At 44.0% G+C, this 18,536-nt stretch overlaps 1 protein-coding gene across 5 annotated transcripts in view; it reads left to right on the top strand.

Moving 5' to 3' along the window:
* TMCO3 (transmembrane and coiled-coil domains 3) overlaps positions 1-18,536 on the top strand; it is a 159,769-nt gene that overhangs the window by 120,582 nt on the left and 20,651 nt on the right. For all 5 annotated transcript variants that reach the window (XM_030201498.1, XM_030201499.1, XM_030201502.1 and 2 more), the window contains 2 exons: positions 14,257-14,374; positions 18,002-18,197. In XM_030201498.1, the coding sequence (XP_030057358.1) occupies positions 14,257-14,374; positions 18,002-18,197 (314 nt within the window). The remainder of the gene's footprint in view (positions 1-14,256; positions 14,375-18,001; positions 18,198-18,536) is intronic.

The following is an 18,536-nucleotide window of genomic DNA, read 5'->3' as shown; positions in this document are numbered from 1 at the left end:
GGATTTCTACTGGTGACAGGCGCCCGGTCCTGTCTTTTCTGCATACGGTGGTTTCTGCCTTCCATCCCATTCCACCTTTTTCTCTTCCCTATACTATTTGGAAGTGACCAGCGAGTTCCGTTGGCCAACTCTTTGCTTCTTGCTTTGCTCAGGACCATAGGAAGATACCATAGGAGGGCTCACCATTTTTAGTTTGGCAAATATGGGCATAGCGGTTTTGATGTCAGGAGGAGCAGACCTTTTGTAGAATAGGCGTCGGTGTGATGCTGAAGAGCTGTTCCGCATAAGTGCCATTTTATTCAAAATCCTTTTAGGGGAGCAGCTTGCTCCCCTTGCACCCCACCTAGCTATGCCTTTGCATAGTGGGGCAGTGCCTGGGATGACCCACTGAGCAGAAGTGACTTCCTACATAGCCTTATGCACTGCTAAAGACTGCAGTGGTCTTCTAGTGCTCACCATTTTAAGATTAACAGATGTAGCTGTGGCAGGATCAGAAGCAGACATATTCAGAACCTGGAGAGCCCTAGGTAGATAGGAAGGTGGTGACTCCTTACAAAACACCTATACTGCGGTAGGATCATCAGATTGCTGACCTGCTGAGCAGAAATGCATCCTGGCATACCCTCATGTTGTCCTTTGGCTGGTCACAAGAAAGGGGATCTGGTTTCAAGAGCCGCAGTGGCCGTTGGCTGAGAGAGGCAATTTCTTCAGCTGGCCTCTGTATGGGACAGTCTCCTGTTGCGTGTGGCAGCGCTTTCTTCCAGAGCGCAGTTGACTTCCTTTTCCGTGTCCCATCTGGCTTCCGTGGCAGCCCTTTGTAGTTCGGCCACTTGGTCCTCTGTCCTGCCGTGGATGGCTTTTTTGCAGATCACCCAGTTGATCTGCTGTCCTTCCCTTGCCAGGCTTTGCAGGCTTGGCATGGCAGCACTAGGCATTCCAGATTTGATGTGGCAGCGCATGTAACCGCGGCTTGTGGATCATTGCTGCAGTCTGCTGAGGTTGTAGTACCCCGCCCCACTTGAGGACTTCTTTGGTACATCCCACAGATTGATCTGTGGGACGCTATGGAAGGTAAAATTCGTTCGTACCTGATAATTTTCTTTCTATTAGTCCCAACAGATCAATCCAGAGGCCCGCCCTTTGTTGTTCTGGGTTTAGTGTTTTCTTCTAGTTGCTTCAGTTTCATCAGATTCCTTCATTTGATTTTTGGCTACAAAAAAAAAAAGGCAAAACAAATCAAAACATAAAGGAAACCTTCTGTTACCCTCCCGCAGGAGTGGTTGAGGAACTTACATGGGCTTTATGCAGGCAGGAGAGGACTTCCTCTTTCGTCTTCCACTGCTTTGGTATCGACAATACTGAAGTTAAGGTGACTGCACATGACCACATTTAATAAACCTCTGAAGTTCTCTCTATCTCCACCTGCTGGTAGAGGAACATAACCCACATGTCTCTGGATTGATCTGTTGGGACTAATGGAAAGAGAATTATCAGGTAAGAACTAATTTTACCTTTGAATGCTTATGTTCGCTGCGTCTGGAATAGTGTATTAAATTCAAAATTGCTACTCTGGTCTTTAAAACTTTAAATGGCTCAAGCTCAGTTGGTCTTATTAAAACTTGAATTTTCGAAGTAAACATGGAAAAGATTTAAGATTTCCCACAATGAAGAAAGTGCATTTTAAGCTAAGTCAATGATAGAGCATTCCTTCTCTTTCCAAGGCACTAAAATTTGGAATGAGATTCCCTTGCCAATCAAACAAACTAATTCTTCTCTTTTTTGTAAGGTATTGAAGACTTGTTTTTGATATGGATTAATAAGCAAATGTTTTTGAATACTACAATTTTGATTTTGTACTATCTTCATTTTATAGAAGTTCTCTTGATTGTACTCCACCTTGAATCCAATGTGAAAATGGTGGAATATAAGTCCTAGAATAGAATAGAAAAGTGAATCAAAATGTATATAGTTCAGTGTAAAGGTATCACTTTTGTTTTATTTATTTCTTTAAGTAATGATGCCTTTGCTTTTTTAAAATATTTATAATCCTTATAAAAACACAAGTGACCTAACCAACTATCGCCCAGTAGCATCTATTCCGCTGACAACTAAACTTATGGAAGGCATAGTGACGAAACAGCTCACTAACTACCTAAATAAACACTCAATTCTACACGAATCTCAATCTGGATTCCGATCGAGCCACAGCACAGAAACAGTTCTAGTAACCCTAATGAATACATTTAAACAAAAAATTTCAACTGGCTATAACATACTCCTCCTACAATTTGACATGTCCAGTGCCTTCGACATGGTCAATCATGGAATATTATTACATATCCTGGAATACTTTGGAGTTGGAGGCAACGTTCTTAACTGGTTTAGAGGATTCCTGACGACAAGGTCATACCAGGTAATAGCTAAAGAGGAGACATCACCCCCATGGACACCTGAATGTGGAGTTCCTCAAGGATCCCCCCTCTCACCAACAACCTAATGATGATTCCCCTAGCCAAGCTATTAGACAGTCAAAATCTCAACCCATACATATATGCAGATGATGTCACGATCTACATTCCTTTCAAACATGACCTAAACGAAATAACCAACGAAATCAACCAAAGGTTCCAAATCATGCACTCCTGGGCGGACGCATTTCGGCTAAAACTCAATGCAGAAAAAACACAATGAGGCATATTTTCAAAGCACTTAGCCTTCCAAAGTTCCATAGGTTTCTATGGAACTTTGGAAGGCTAAGTGCTTTGAAAATATGCCTCAATGCCTCATACTTCACAATACAACACAAATAACTTCACCACCATAACCACCCCTAACCTTTCGCTCCCCGTCTCAAACAATCTGAAAATTCTGGGAGTTACCATGGACCGAAATCTCACACTTGAAACTCACGTGAAGAATACAACTAAGAAAATGTTCCATTCCATGTGGAAACTCAAAAGAGTAAAACCTTTTTTCCCTAGGGCCATTTTTCAGAACCTGGTGTAGTCAATGGTTTTAAGCCACTTGGACTATTGCAACACACTCTACGCCAGCTGTAAAGAACAGACCATCAAGAAACTTCAAACAGCTCAGGCCATGCCCCCTTTTCAACTATGCAACTTAGAATTTACACGCATCAGAATACCGCAGCCAGACTCATATTTGGTAAAACAAGATATGAAAGTGCGAAACCCCTAAGAAAAAAACTACACTGGCTCCCACTTAAAGAACGTATCACATTCAAGATCTGCACAATTGTTCATAAAATCATTTATGGAGATGCCCCAACCTACATGCTAGACCTCGTGGACCTTCCACCCAGAAATGCTAAAATATCCTCCCGCACCTTCCTCAACCTACACTTCCCCAGCTGTAAAGGAATAAAATACAAAGTAACACATGTGACCAGCTTTTCCTATATGAGTATGCAGATGTGGAACGCACTTCCAACTCACTTAAAAACGATCAACTAACTAACTTCCGCAAATCTCTAAAGACCTTTCTCTTCAACAAAGCCTACCACGAGAACACATAACCAACTATAACACAACACCTAGCCACCTTCATTTAGAATGTATCTCTCTAAAACTCCTGACCAAAACTTCTTCTTGTCTTCCTTGACATCTTTGTAACATCAACTGTATTTTTTATCCTGGCATGGCTACTTCATAACAGGTTTTTGTAAGCCACATTGAGCCTGCAAATAGGTGGGAAAATGTGGGATACAAGTGCAATAAATAATAATAATAAATGTCAGTTACACATTCTATAACTATCAGAATGTTGCTTCTACATAAGTACATAAGTTACACATTCTATAACTATCAGAATGTTGCTTCTACATAAGTACATAAGTATGGTCAGAAGAAGGTGGAACACAGCGAAGGGAAGGCTAGAGACGTCGGGAACGCCATCTCCTTCACTGACGCTGCGCTGCTGGACCGCCACGGAGGTAAATTTAAAAAGAAAAAAAAAAGAAAAGGGATGTTGGGGGGGGGGGAGAAGAGGGCGGGCAGTTGAACAATGGGAGCGGGAGGGCGAGCGAGGTGAGTATGGTGCGGCAGCGCCCCCCAGAGGGTGGCGCCCCCCTGCCATGCTTACCCCGCTTACCGTGTTGGCACGGCCCTGGTGGGCATCTTAACATTTAGGACTAGATTCTATATATGATGCCTAAAAAATTGAAGCCAAAACGAACACGCCTAGGCATATTCTGTAAAGTATGCCTAAATTTAGGCGTATTTTATAGAATAAGCCTAAATTTACACACTGTTTATAGAATATGCTGAGCGCCCATCCGCATGACTAAATTTAGTCGTGGTCAGTTACGCCAAGTAAAACTTGGTATAAATGCTGATGCCTAAATTATGCATGGACCGGGTGTATTCTATATCAATGTGCATAGATTTTAGAAATGCCCATGGCCATGCCCCCTTTTCAACTATGCAACTTAGAATTTACACGCATCACATTATAGAATACGCTTAGACAGATCTGCATGGAAATTTTACTTAATGCCAAATGCTTGTTAATTGGGAATTATCAGCGCTGATTGGCTTGCTAACTAAGTTGTGCTTGCAAATCCAGAATATGACTAGATTTGCGCACACAACTTAAGTCACGTTGTATAGAATCTCGTGGTTAGCGCACACTAAGTTTTAGTAAAAGTACCCCTTAATAAGTCTTTCCTTTTTAAATTTAATTTTTATTCCTTATATAAACAAACTAAACACATGCAATTTGTACAAGAAAATTAGGTCAATACTAACAGAAATTTCAAAGATAAAGGTAATTTAAATATAGCAAGAAAATCTACTATTCCTTGTCAACTATACCAGACCAGTCCAGACTAATGGGTTGTGTCCATCTACCAGCGGAAGGAGACAGAGAAAATAGTTCCAAGTAAACCGCCCCTTAAGGGTATCGTGCAGCCTGGAATGTTCAGTATGAGGCATATTTTCAAAGCACTTAGCCTTCCAAAGTTTCATAGGTTTCTGTGGAACTTTGGAAGGCTAAGTGCTTTGAAAATATGCCCCTATGAGGCATATTTTCAAAGCACTTTGGGAGGCTAAGTTCCATAGGTTTCTATGGAACTTTGGGAGGCTAAGTGCTTTGAAAATGAGCCTCTATGAGGCTTATTTTCAAAGCACTTAGCCTCCCAAAGTTCCATAGAAACCTATGGAACTTAGCCTCCCAAAGTGCTTTGAAAATATGCCTCTATGTCTCCTAGCGGATGGTGGATGTATCGTGCAGCTGCTCTGAATTGCTGGTTGGTAGCTCCTGTCCCAGTTTCTTCTGGTGACAGTGGAGCCAGGGGTATGCTGGTAACCATTTTGGGGCTAGTTTTAGATGATACTCAGTGGTCCTGAGTTCCTCATCTTCCAGCTAGGGTGATATCCAGTGACCCTGGTTCCCTCCCCTCCCCTGGCTGTCTTTCTAGCAGAGTGATTGTTGATTGTGGTATGGAGTAACTTGTCTTCCCTGTGGGGTTCTTCTCTTCTGTGGTGGTAGGTATATCTGAATTTCTGCCTCTGAGATCAGCCTTTATTTATTCCTGTCACGAGTGAAGAAGGTTATTTAAAAAAGAAAAAAGGAAGAAGAAATTTTTCTTCCCTCCTTTTCTGCCTCTGAGGTAAACCTTTATTTATTCCTGTCACTAGTGAAGAGGATGGTTTAAAAAAAAAAAAAAAGAAGAAACTTTGTTTTTCCTGCCTTGTTACCTGTTTTATTTCCCCACCTTTGGCAATGTAATCTAGGGGGTCGCTTGCGAAGTTTCTTTGAATTTCGCTGGCCGGCGTCTGATCCTGATCTTGGACCCTTCCAAGCTGGTACCAGTTACTTTGCTTTTTTTTTTTTGTGGGGCACGGCTCATGTCTACATCACGAAACTCAGTTGTTTTTCTCCTCTTCACAATCCTAGACAGCGGCTGGTTCAGAGGGTTATTTTTTCATTCCTGTCAACCTTACGCTGTTGGTCAGTTCTTTTTCAGACCGTCCGGTCTCTGCTGCTTCAGGTATCTTGCTTGAGACGCCCCCCGATATTGGATTCTTGTTTTGGTAGCAGTTTTTCCTCCCTTCCTTAGGGAGGTTCTTGTTCTCTCGTCCCCATGGATCCTTCCTGTCTGCTCTGGTTTGTCTGCAGGGTACTTTCCTTCAGGTGGGGGTCCGAGTTGCCCTTGGTGTACAACTGGTAGCGCAAATCTCTCTTCTGAGTACCCTCGGGAGCGCCATTCTTGCCAGTCTTTTACTTGGACTCAGTTCAGTGTCTATGGGAATGTGCCTTTTTAGGACTAGTTTGCCACAGCTCTTCCTTGCTTTCGGGCGGGCGTTTTAGCCTGGCATAGGTGAATTTTGCCTTTTCTTGTTTCAGGCACCTCTCTCCTGGCACATTTTGCACTCCTTCCTTTTTCTGTAAGGGGCGCAGTTCGCTGTGCATCTGGATTATCGCCTCTTAGCTATGCGCTTTTCTCTACTTTTCTGCAGGGAAGTGGCTCTGTTCTAGGTCTGGAGTTTGACTGTCCCTTAGCTGGTTTTTCCCTCAGTTTGGTGTTAGTGGCCAGCTTCCTCTTTGTTCCTGGCCTGGCGAGAGTTGTTTCTTCCTCACTGCCTTACGGCTGCATTTTGCTCCCTATGGTCTGAGGATTCCAGATCTGTGATGCTTACCTCCCTCTTGGCGGGAGTTCTTTCTCTACGTTGACTGCTGCTCCATATCAGTTGCCTAGGAAGGCGGTCATCGTGGCTCAGAGACCACTTTGGGGCCGAGAGTGTCTCTTGGGGCATGGGGCTTTCTCTCCTTCTTTTTAGTCCCTCTGGGCCAGGGGAGTGCAGTGCCAGGTCTGCATTTCCACAAGTTGTGCTCCTTTCCTGTTGGCCTTCTGGCAGCACCTTCTTCTCTGGCTGTTCCCCGGGGCTCCATTTATGCATTTTGCATGTTGGGCGCGGCTCCATCGTTCCAGGTTGGCTTTAGCTCCATTGCTGTATGTTGAGGATCGCTCTATCATGGTATGTTGAGTGAAGTTCCTTCGCTGCTTATTCTGCAGTCTTTCATCTCTGCATGTTGAACGCAGCTCTATTGTCACATGTTGAGTGTAGTTCTTTCTTTGCAGGTTTCAGTGTGGGGCGCAGTCCAGTGTCTGTGTGAAGAACGTGGCTCTGTGTCTGCCTGTGGAATGCAGCTCCTTGTCTGTGTGTGGCATGCAGCTCTCTCTTTGCTTATGGAACACAGCTCCCTGTCTGCGTGCAGAACGCAGCTCCACCGCCTGTTGAGTGTATCTCCATCTGTGTGTTTAGCACAATTCTTCTCTGCAAATTGGGCGAAGTTCCAGGGTCATATGTGGAGCACAGCTCTGTGACTGCAGGTGCTACACAGCTTCATGTCTGCGTAGGAAGCATAGCTCCTTGTTGGCGTGTGGAGTACTGCTCCTTGCCGGTGTGTGGAGCACAGCTCCTTACCGGTGTCAGGAGCGCAGTCCTTGTTTGCTTGTGGAAAGCAGCTCCTTGTCTGCGTTTTATATACAGTTCCATCGCTACCGCAGCTTCAGTTCTGCAGGTACCTCTAGCATCCAGCTCTTTCAGTGTGGGGCACTGCTCATCCTCTGTCTGTTACTCTCAGCTTCTTCTCTGCTTGTTCAGTACATTTCTATCTTTGCCAGAGGTGTGCAACTTTTTCTCTGCATGTGGTGCGTGGCTCAGTTTGTGTGCTTTGAGTGCAAATCCGTTTGTTCTCATTGAGCACGGATCCTACTCTGCCTGATGAGCGCAGCTTCGTTTCTGTCCCTTGAGTGCATTCTGTCTCTTGAAGCATTTTTTCACCTTTGCCTGTTGGGCACTGTTTCATCTTGTCGGTCAACTCCAGCTCTTTTCTGCGGGTTAGATACAGTAACTTCTCGGCAGCTATGGCATATCGCAGTTTAGATTGCTAGGCAAGGCTGTCTTGTCTACTGTTTGCTACCATTCTTGTGGCACCTTTTCTTGCCGTAGCCTCTTGGTGGCTGGCGAGAAGCTTCTCCATTGCTGGAGTTTGAATTCATCTCTACTCCTTTTGTGGCTACTTGGCACCTTGGGGCAGTGGCGTTCCTAGCCTGGATGGCACCCAGGGCGGATCGCCGATGCGCCCCCCCTGTGAAATGACACCTCCCCCCCCCCCCCCCGGCGAAATGACACCCCCCCCCCCGGGTGCACGCCGCTGGGGGGGGGAGTGCTGCGGCGCGCGCCTGTCAGCTCCGAGTTCGCTAACTTCGCTCGTTTGCTGCAGCTCCCTCTGCCCCGGAACAGGAAGTAACCTGTTCCGGGACAGAGGGAGCTGCAGCGAACGAGCAAAGTTAGCGAACTCGGAGCCAACAGGCACGCGCCGCGGCACCCCCAGCGGCGTGCACCTGGGGTGGACCGCCTCCACCGCCCCCCCCCCTTGGTACGCCACTGCCTTGGGGGTCTTTTCTCCACAGTGTGGCTCTCGACTCTTTCTTTCTTTTTGTCTCCTTTTCTTCTCTTGGCTCTCTTCTTTCATCCCTAAGTCCAGAGCGAGCTGGTTGAGGAGTACTCTTTCTACGGTTGTACCCTGGTATGCTGCTGCCCTTTTCTTCATGGTTCTCCTGAAGAGACTAGTGCTCCAGTTAGTTGGTTCTCTCGATTCTGGAGTCTCTTCTTGTTCTGTGAACTTTGATTCTGTCACTAGGCAAGGGTCTGAGTGGTTCCTGGGCCTTGCTTCCTTTCTTCTATGAAGTGTGGCGCACTGTTTGGGGTTGCGTACTCCTAGTACTTGTTAGGGTCGCTTCAATTGACCATTGGACTCAAGGCAGACCGGCAGGTTTAGGAGTTAATCTTTGTCCTGCCAGGGTTCGGAGAAGTGGATCCTGGTCTAGGAGAGACAGTTCTTCTCCTTGTTGCTCAGATACGACTGTTGCCTTCTTTCCAAGGGGGGTCCTTTGGCATGAGTATCTTTAGCCGTTTCTTTTGCTATTCTCGGGATAGGGGTACGTAATTTTTCTTTTGCTCAGGACATTTGTTTTATGTCCTACGGCTTCAGTTCCTTTTCTAGTGTCCATTTTGGTAGCTTGGTGGTTCGGATATTCAAATCCTTTTCTGCTGATCAGTTGTTTGCTATGTGTATAGCTTTGGTGATTTTCCACCTTCTGCATTATTCTTTTCTGCCCCCCCCCCCCCCCCCCCCCCTCTTTGGGAAACTGCTTTGCTACATCCCAGTAGTCTGGACTGGTCTGGTATAGATGACAAGGAAGGAAAAATTACATTCTTATCTGATAATTTTCTTTCCTTTAATCAGACCAGAGCATTCCAGATGCCCTCCCTGGCTAAAGTCTGTCAGAGTGTTTTTCCTTTAGGTATCCCTGGCTGTTCCACAACGCTTCAATATGGTGGGATGTCCTACAGCACTGCCTACTTCATCTTCTCTATTCAATCTCCTGCCATGTTGTTGTGCCAGCTCTGTATGACTCCTGTTACTTGGGATCACGGAGTTTTTTCCCCAGATTCAGGGGTAGATCTGTATGTGCTTGGGCAAGCTCAGTATGGACCATTCCCTCCCGTTTACTTTACTGTGAGGGGAAGTTGCAGTTGCCTTTGACCAAGCAGGAACAGTGAGTTTCTGCATATTGGCTCCAAGAGTTTGCCTGTTTGGTATTAACTGTGTTTTCCTCTAGACTTCAGAGCACCATTGCTTGGGCTATTTGAAATACTGAACATTCCAGGCTGCACAATACCCTTAAGTCATCTTTGACTCCTCTCTTTCCTTCTCTGCGCATATCCAGCAGATAGCCAAGACCTGTCGCTTCTTCCTCTTTAACATCAGCAAAATTCGCCCTTTCCTCTCTGAACACACCACCCGAACTCTCGTCCACGCTCTCATTACCTCTCGCCTGGACTACTGCAACTTACTCCTCACCGGCCTCCCACTTAGCCATCTATCCCCCCTTCGGTCTGTTCAGAACTCTGCTGCACGTCTCATATTCCGCCAGAACCGATATACTCATATCACCCCTCTCCTCAGGTCACTTCACTGGCTTCCGATCAGATACCGCATTCAATTCAAGCTTCTCCTTCTTACCTACAAATGCACTCAGTCTGCTGCCCCTCACTACCTCTCTACCCTCATCTCCCCTTACGTTCCCGCCCGTAACCTCCGTTCACAGGATAAATCCCTCCTCTCAGTACCCTTCTCCACCACCGCCAACTCCAGGCTCCGCTCATTCTGCCTCGCCTCACCCTATGCTTGGAACAACCTTCCTGAACCCTTACGCCAAGCCCCCTCCCTGCCCATCTTCAAGTCTTTGCTTAAAGCCCACCTCTTCAATGCTGCGTTCGGCACCTAACCCTTACCGTTCAGTGAATCCAGACTGCCCCAATTTGACTGCCCCGATCGGACCGACCGTTCACTTGTCTATTAGATTGTAAGCTCTTTGAGCAGGGACTGTCTCTCTTTGTTAAATTGTACAGCGCTGCGTAACCCTAGTAGCGCTCTAGAAATGTTAAGTAGTAGTAGTAGTAAGTAGTAAGGAGCGGTTTACTTGGAACTATTTTCTCTGTCTCCTTCCACTGGTAGATGGACACAACCCATTAGTCTGGACTGGTCTGGTATGATTAAAGGAAAGAAAATTATCATGTAAGAACAAGACGTATGAGGAGAGACTTGCTGACCTGAACATGTATACCCTGGAGGAAAGGAGAAACAGGGGTGATAATTACAGACATTCAAATATTTGAAAGATATTAATCTGCAAACGAACCTTTTCCAGAGATAGGAAGGCGGAAGAACTAGAGGACATGAAATGAGATTGAAGGGGGGCAGACTCAAGAAAAATGTCAGGAAGTATTTTTTAACGGAAAGAGTAGTAGATACTTGGAATGCCCTCCTGTGGGAGGTGGTGGAGATGAAAACAGTAACGGAATTCAAACATGCGTGGGATAAACTTAAAGGAATCCTGTTCAGAAGGAATGGATCCTCAGAAACTTAGCCGAGATTGGGTGGCAGAGCCGGTGGTGAGAGGCGGGGCTAGTGCTGGGCAGACTTCTACGGTCTGTGCGCTGAAAATGGCAGATACAAATCAAGGTAAGGTATACACAAAAAGTAGCACATATGAGTTTGTCTTGTTGGGTGGACTGGATGGACCGTTCAGGTCTTTCTCTGCCGTCATCTACTATGTTACTATGTTTTTAAAGTTAAGATTAAAATATTTAGGGAAGATTAAATAAGGAAATGAGCAAGCTGTGATAAATAGATCATCCAAACTCCATGCTGTTATTAAGCAGATTTTATGAGGAACAGACATGGCACTATCGATGGTTTACCCTTAGTAGATAATGCAATATCTTGTTGCCGGAGAATGTTGTGACAGCTGCTGGCCTTATGGAGTTTAAGGGGGGTTTGGACAGATTCCTGAAGGAAAAGTCCATTGAACATTATTAAAAAATATATTTTTTTTGTGAGGGGGGGGGGGGGGGGGTTTGCCGGGTTCTTGAAGCCTGGATTAGCCGCTGTCGGAAACAGGATGCTGGGCTTGATGGACCCTTGGTCTTTTCCCAGTATGGCGGTGTTTATGTGCTTATTACTAAGGGTCCTTTTACTAAGCTGCAGTAAACACTAATGCGAGTTTATTGTAGCTTAAAAGGGCTTATTGAAGGATATGCTGAGATGTCCCATGGTAATTTTTAAAACTGCTCTTGCAAACAGCTAAAAATAATTTTAATTTTTTTCGCAGAGTGGGTATTTCTGCACTAGTCAGCCCGTATGCATTACTGTATGTTAACTGATTGTATTACTGCATTCTAATTGATTTGACACTTGATTAGAGTGTGAGGCTTTACTGCCTACAAAATAGGTGACGGTAAGGGTTCATATGATAACTTTTGTTAATGGCTGTGTGCTAATTGGCAACATGGCCATTAATTTAGAAAATGGAAAGTCAGCTATTTTCCAGCAAAGACCCACATAAGGGTGCACTCAGACCATTTCTTTGTACAGCTTAGTAAAAAGACTCCTAAGAGAGGTAACCAATCGTGATGACTCAAAAAATATTTATAATTCTTGTACCATGTAACACACTTACAAGGAATTTTTAAAAGGAAACGTATTCCCATCTGGAGCACTTTAGGTCTTAGCAAAAAGAATTGCCTCCACCTTTTCTGTGTGATGTTAGCCACATCTGCATATACCCATATCTGATGCCCCAGGAAGCTTTTTGTTCTCTGTCTGAAGTATAGTCTCTATACATTATCTCTTATTGACACTGATGCAAATGCTGCCATCAAAGTACAAGAAAGGAGGAGAAGATTTGGAAATGCTCAGCAGAGTAGGTAAAGCATCAGAGGAAACACACAAAATTTCAATCATATATTTCCTCAAACCCATCGATAGTGACATGTCTGTTCCTCATAAAATCTGCTTAGTAATAGTATGGAGTTTGGATGATCTATTTATCACAGCTTCTGCAATCAGCCCAGTTAAGTTTTCGATTGATAAACTTTCCTATCCTGGACATTTTTTCAATAAACTGCAATTTCCTTCCTCTGTATATATAAATTGTTTTTTGTTAAAGCTACAGTTAAAAGTTCCAGCATATTTACTTTTCATTCCACAGAATCAGAGCAGGGTCTGAGAGAGTAGATGCTTTTTCCGATACTGACACAGAAAGGACTAATTGTTCTTCCACAGTTTTGAACCTCCCAGAGAAAATAATTTCTGAAAGTAATAATTGCTGATCACAACTATTTCAAGCGTAACCACTTTAGGCTTTTTAGTCGACCATTAAAGAGCACTGTCCAAGTTAATCAAGTTTAACTGATGCAGTCTATTTACCCAACACAGAATCAATTAATGACTTCAAAGTTACTTCTCTTCTCAAGGATATGCCCAATGTGGTCACCATTATGGGTAGTCCAACAGAGCCAGATTCAATCTGTAGTCCTCCATTTTTACCCTGCTCAGATCCTGGAGAGAAAACACCTGGCTGTTTTGGGGTTGTGCATTCCTCGGGAGACAACAATAGCTCACAGGCCAAGAGAGACACCGGTTCTCCAACTGTAGGTAATTTCCTCAGAGGCTGCTCAACTGAGGCACAAACAGGCGCTTTGGCGCAAGTCATGAAAGACTCAGTCGGGCCCCTCACCTTAGAATCAGCAGGACAACCTGAGACAGGATGAGAAGATTCCTTGATCTTTACTTCCCCAACTGTAAAGGTCTAAAATACAAATTAACGCATGCGTCAACCTTTTCCTACCTGAACACACAATTCTGGAATGCGCTACCGCGCAACTTAAAGATGCTCTATGAACTAACTAAATTCCACAAACTACTGAAGACCCATCTCTTTGATAGGGCATACCACAAAGATCATCAAATGTGAACTCCTATACAAATATCCAGAACTGACTACAATATTCGATTATTAAATCTACTAATATGTTTTATCATTATCAAGTAACCCAAGATCCTCCTGTAATGCTAAATATATATTTTCTTATATGTTTCCACTATTCATGATGTATTGTAAGCCACATTGAGCCTGCAAAGAGGTGGGAAAATGTGGGATACAAATGCAATAAATAAATAAAGAAGTCTTTTGTTGTTTTTTCCCCATCTTACTCCAGGCAAATTTTGTAGCAAGCAAAAAGCCGTGGCTCACAACACCTGCTTCACAGCTGCTGCCATCTTGCTCCGCCCTTCCTTTCAAAGTGTTTCTATTTGCTTTATTTTCCATAGTAACTCATTTAGTTTTGTGCAATCTCATTCATATTTTTACCTCAATGGGCCTCGGAAGTTAGTAGTTAAGGATGCACATTCATTAGTGCACCTTAAATAAGATGTAGTACACACAGGTTAATGTATGAATTAATGTGCATGAAGTTGACTTATGCACATTAAAAAAAAATTTATTAACACAAATGTGTGAAGCCAAAAGAAGCTAAAATTATGAAGAGGCCACAATCCAAAAACTAACAAAAATCTTTTTGTTGTTGTGTACATCTCTAGTAGCAGTGACTTTGGAGGGAATTTTTCTACTCTGTAGCAGCTTCATAATGAGATGGATCAATATAGAGCTGCTGAGGATGCAACATGGACCAAACTTATTAGCATTTCATTATTTTTCCTTTTGTTTGAGATTTATTTGCTTATAAGGACAGTATGCAAGAAGATGTTTTCTGTTACCAGCAGAATTGGCTGTTGTAGGTACAGCACCATTACAGCATGTCTGATATCTTTTACTTCCCCTGAGCCACATTTGTACTGCTTTTTCTTTTCCTTTAACAGGTGATATTGACTATAGCAGCGTACTGCTTGGCATGCTGGTAATGCAGGATGTCCAACTCAGCTTATTTATAGCTGCCATGCCAAAGCTAATTCAAGCAGGAGGCAACACCTATTCCAGGTAAATATATGGTTTGTCTGCTCATTTATTGTAGATTACATTTTAGGAATGTACAACTGCTGCAACTTTAAGCATTACATTAGGTTAACATTTTTTTCACTGTGCAGTGTAGCCTGTCGAAATTAATTTACAGTAGATTCATACATTTAAAAATTCTTAACATGCGGCTCTTCTAATTATTTCTAGCTCAGTATCACTAGTACTGTGAAGTATCTATTTGTGTAAACATACAAGTACATCGTAAGCTGTATTGCAATGTGTACCAATTGTTCCCTTCAAATACTTTTATAACGCTAAAAACCATAGAAGTAATGGAAGTTGGAGTAATTGAACATATCTCTGCTTTAATCTTGATTACAGAAAAACATATTCAGGGCAGGTGTACCAAGATGCATTAAAACTGACCATTAACTGCCAGTTTTAACGTGAGCATTATCTCTTGGAGAACACCATGTTACATGCCCACTGTAGTAAAAACATTAAACATGGAATTTTGCAGGAGGCGACACTGATATGTGTTAGCCACTAGGGCCTGAAATAAGGTCTCATTTGATCCGTGCTGACACCACTGTCCTCCTCCCTCAAGTGAGATAAAGATTGCCCTTGCTCTCTGTTTTGATTCCACTCAGTGTACTTTGAGGAGTCTGATTGGGACCACTTATGTGAACCGGAGGAGGATCCACATTACTTCTCAGAGGAGAGGTGTCTTATAGTATCCCTTCTGATCCCTCTTGTCACAACAGAGACATAAATCTGCACCTGAGGGTTTGTTTCATTGGTTTTGTAAAGGAGACGGTGTCTGCTATCTCATTTAAGGTGGAAGAGCCCAGGGCTGAAATGCTATCAGTCTTGGGATATGAGTCTTCTCCCAAGGAAGGGGTCAGACACGGTTCCTCTACACCCTATCCTGAAGGATGCACTGATGAACTGGGAATCTCCCCTCTCAGTGTAGGTCACACCAAAGAAGGTGGATAACCAATATCATATCCAAAAGACTACTGGATTCGAAAGGGTATAATTGCCTTACTTCTGCTTGGCAGTCAAATCTGCCCTTGAACATAAGTGTTTCCATACTGGGACAGACTGAAGGTCCATCAAGCCCAATATTCTGTTTCCAGCAGTAGCCAATCCAGATCACAAGTACCTGGCAAGACCCCAAAACAGTAAAACAGATTTTAAGTCCAGATTACCTGGACCACAAGACTCTCCACAGGCCCAGGTTCCCATAATACTGGAGTTACTTCTGTCTTCTCCAACTCTCCTCAGGAAGGAGTCTCCTGCCCTGATATTGACGGAGGGCTTGAGATCCCATATCCACTCCCGACTGCGCTTTTGCATGGGAAGTGAGTAAGCTGACACTGACAGGAGAGTTAACCACCAGTGGCTGCGGGGCGTAAAGGCAGGCGGGCTGAGTGACATGCTCTGTTCAAGGTGCACAGGCTGTCCCAACGCCGATGCGCCAGCAAGGACGACACCTGCTCTAAGCTGCATAGTAACTCCATATCTCATCAAAGAAGCTTTACTAGATGAAGGCAATGCTGGAACCGTCACCCTGACTTTTCCTCGGCATTGCCAAACTACGAGGTAAAGAAAACCCACAGGATAAGCTCAGAGCAGCCAGCCAAATAACATGCTCAGTCGGCTATCATGGTTCCCACCCCCTCCCCCGAAATCATTTTGTTTTTTTAGTGTTTAATTTTTGGTATAACACGGTTCTCTGTTTTTCTAGATGGATTTGGAACATATTTTCTATTTTGTTTAGGGGCCCTTTTACTAAGCTACATTAAGCAGCTAGCACAGGTTTTACTTTGCGTTAAACATTAGCATAGACCTTTGCCAATGTTTACTGTGCATTAAGACAGGCAGCATGGTAAAAATACTTTGCTAACTGATTAATGTGGGAATGAATTGGAACTGGGCAGGATCAGGATGGGACAAGGAGCAGCCTGCCCTGACAGATAGCACACAGGTCATTACCCTGTGCTAGTTGTCATGACTGCCGATAGCATGTCTGCAGTCACCATCACCTCAAAAGGAGGCAGCCAAGTGCAACAGCGCTACCGACAGTACAGTAGTGCATGCTGCTGAGGCAAGTGCTACGGTGGTGCACCTCCCCCAAATCTCCCACTCCCTCCCTAAATCCCAACCCCCACCGTTTTGCCCCCCAATACTGATTTCCAAACCTCACCTCCCAAAACTTGGCTCCTCCCCCAAGCTCTGCCCTCCTCCCCCAGTCGGCCGTTCAGGAGTTCCAGAACTCATGCCTTGGCTCTCCCAGGACTCATGCGGGAGAAAGCTTTTATCAGGCTTTGATGCTTATTGCCTACATCCAGACCTATCAGCTCTACCCAAGCCTTTACTTTGAAGTCTTGGACACCCAGTGCATTTAGTCTCGTAGATTCGCTCCCTCAGGAGTAGGCTGCAGAGCTTCACAAGTTGGCCAGAAAGTAGCTGGAATGCAGGATGTGTGTCCTAGGGGCACCTACGATACTTTTGATATTACGTCCAGGCAGAATTCAGGCTCATCACTTCTGATGGTTGGAAATCCAGGTGAGGTAGGCCTGGACAGGGACTGCTGTGTTTGGTATAGGGCCTCTCTTGTAGGTTCTTTGGCCCTTAGAAATTTGGATAGGCTCATTTGGTCTCTACTGATTATCAGAGGAGTCGGTCTGCACCAGCAAGAATTTGCAAGTGCCAGAGGGGCTAACTTCTTGATGAGGGTGCAGTAGTCTGATAGGTAGAGTCTGAATCTCTTTCCGTATGATACTGACAGGACAAAAGCCTTACCCTCAATGGTATTCTAACTCTAAGCATTTAAACTTGGATGTTCAAGCCAGGAGGATCTCTTTTGTATAATGGTACTGAGAGCTATTGCAGCTTCCTTCCACCCAGTCTAGGTTGAGTTTTTAGGTATGTCCCACTTGTCCAGACTGGTCTGGCATGGATAAGGAAAGTGAAATTTACACTTTACCTGTTAATTTCCTTTTCTTATGATCTGCCATAGCAGTTGTGAAAACAGCAAGTGTATTTGCCATTCCAAATTTATATGGGGCTAATTTTACCCTTACTTTTGAGTCATCTCATCGTTGGGTTACTGAACATTAATGGGTAAGAGTAAATTTGATCGTCTGTCTCTTCAGCTTTTACACAAATGCTGATGTGGGAAGAGAGCATTGGTTGGCCGTTTCTATACCTAGAAAGTAGAGGGTTGATCTGGAGTACTGCCTTCTGCAACACACATGTGTAGGCATACAGAAATCAGCTTAGAGAGAGATGGGGAAGGGGTGCAGGATTGGTTGCAGTTGACATGTGACGTTGCATTAGCTTGCAAACATCCAACAGAACTTGGGTTGGCAGATGGATCAATGCAATTTGAATGATTTCATGTGATTTTTGTAATTCCAGTTTAACAATTGCTACAATTGCTGTTTTTGCAATAACTTATATTTTAATTGTTAACAAGGACTAACACTTCAGTACATTGGCCCCTAAGTTGTGTCTTCTCTTATAGGTGCAGATAATTTTATTCGTCATTTTTTAGGATTTTATTCTTTGGTGGAAGTAGTGGGGCCAGAAGAATTTTTGGTGTGCAGAATTTAATTTCTTTTTTTTCCCCCTCCATTACAGCATCATTCTGGAAACATTAAGAATATTGGCATTGATTGGCCAAATTCTCTTCTCATTGGCTGCTACATTCCTGCTATGTGTTGGCATAAAAACGTATTTCATAGGACCATATTATCGCAAGCTGCACACAGAGAGCAAAGGAAATAAAGAAATCCTGATATTGGGACTGTCTGCTTTTGTCTTTCTTATGTTAACGGTAATAGGCTTTTTTCACATTGCAGTACCTTTTGCAAGCACAATATTTAAGTTATGTTTAGAACATAAGTGTAGCCATACTGGGTCAGACCAATGGTCCATCTAGCCTAGTATCCTGTTTTCCAAACCGTGGCTAAGCCAGGTGAGAAGTACCTGGCAGAAACCCAAATCGTGGCAACACTCCATACTACAAATCCCAGGGCAAGCAGTTGCTTCCCATGTCTGTCGCAATAGCAGACTATGGACTTTTCCTCCAGGAATTTGTCCAAACCTTTTATAAACCCAGATATGCTAACCGCTGTTACCACCTTTTATCAAAGGAGAAAAGCTTTTGCTTAAG

Source organism: Microcaecilia unicolor, chromosome 4, assembly GCF_901765095.1.
Source record: "Microcaecilia unicolor chromosome 4, aMicUni1.1, whole genome shotgun sequence".
Classification (NCBI taxonomy): domain Eukaryota; kingdom Metazoa; phylum Chordata; class Amphibia; order Gymnophiona; family Siphonopidae; genus Microcaecilia; species Microcaecilia unicolor.
The sequence above is the reverse complement of the archived record's forward strand: the minus strand, read 5'-3'. Positions and strand labels throughout refer to the sequence as shown.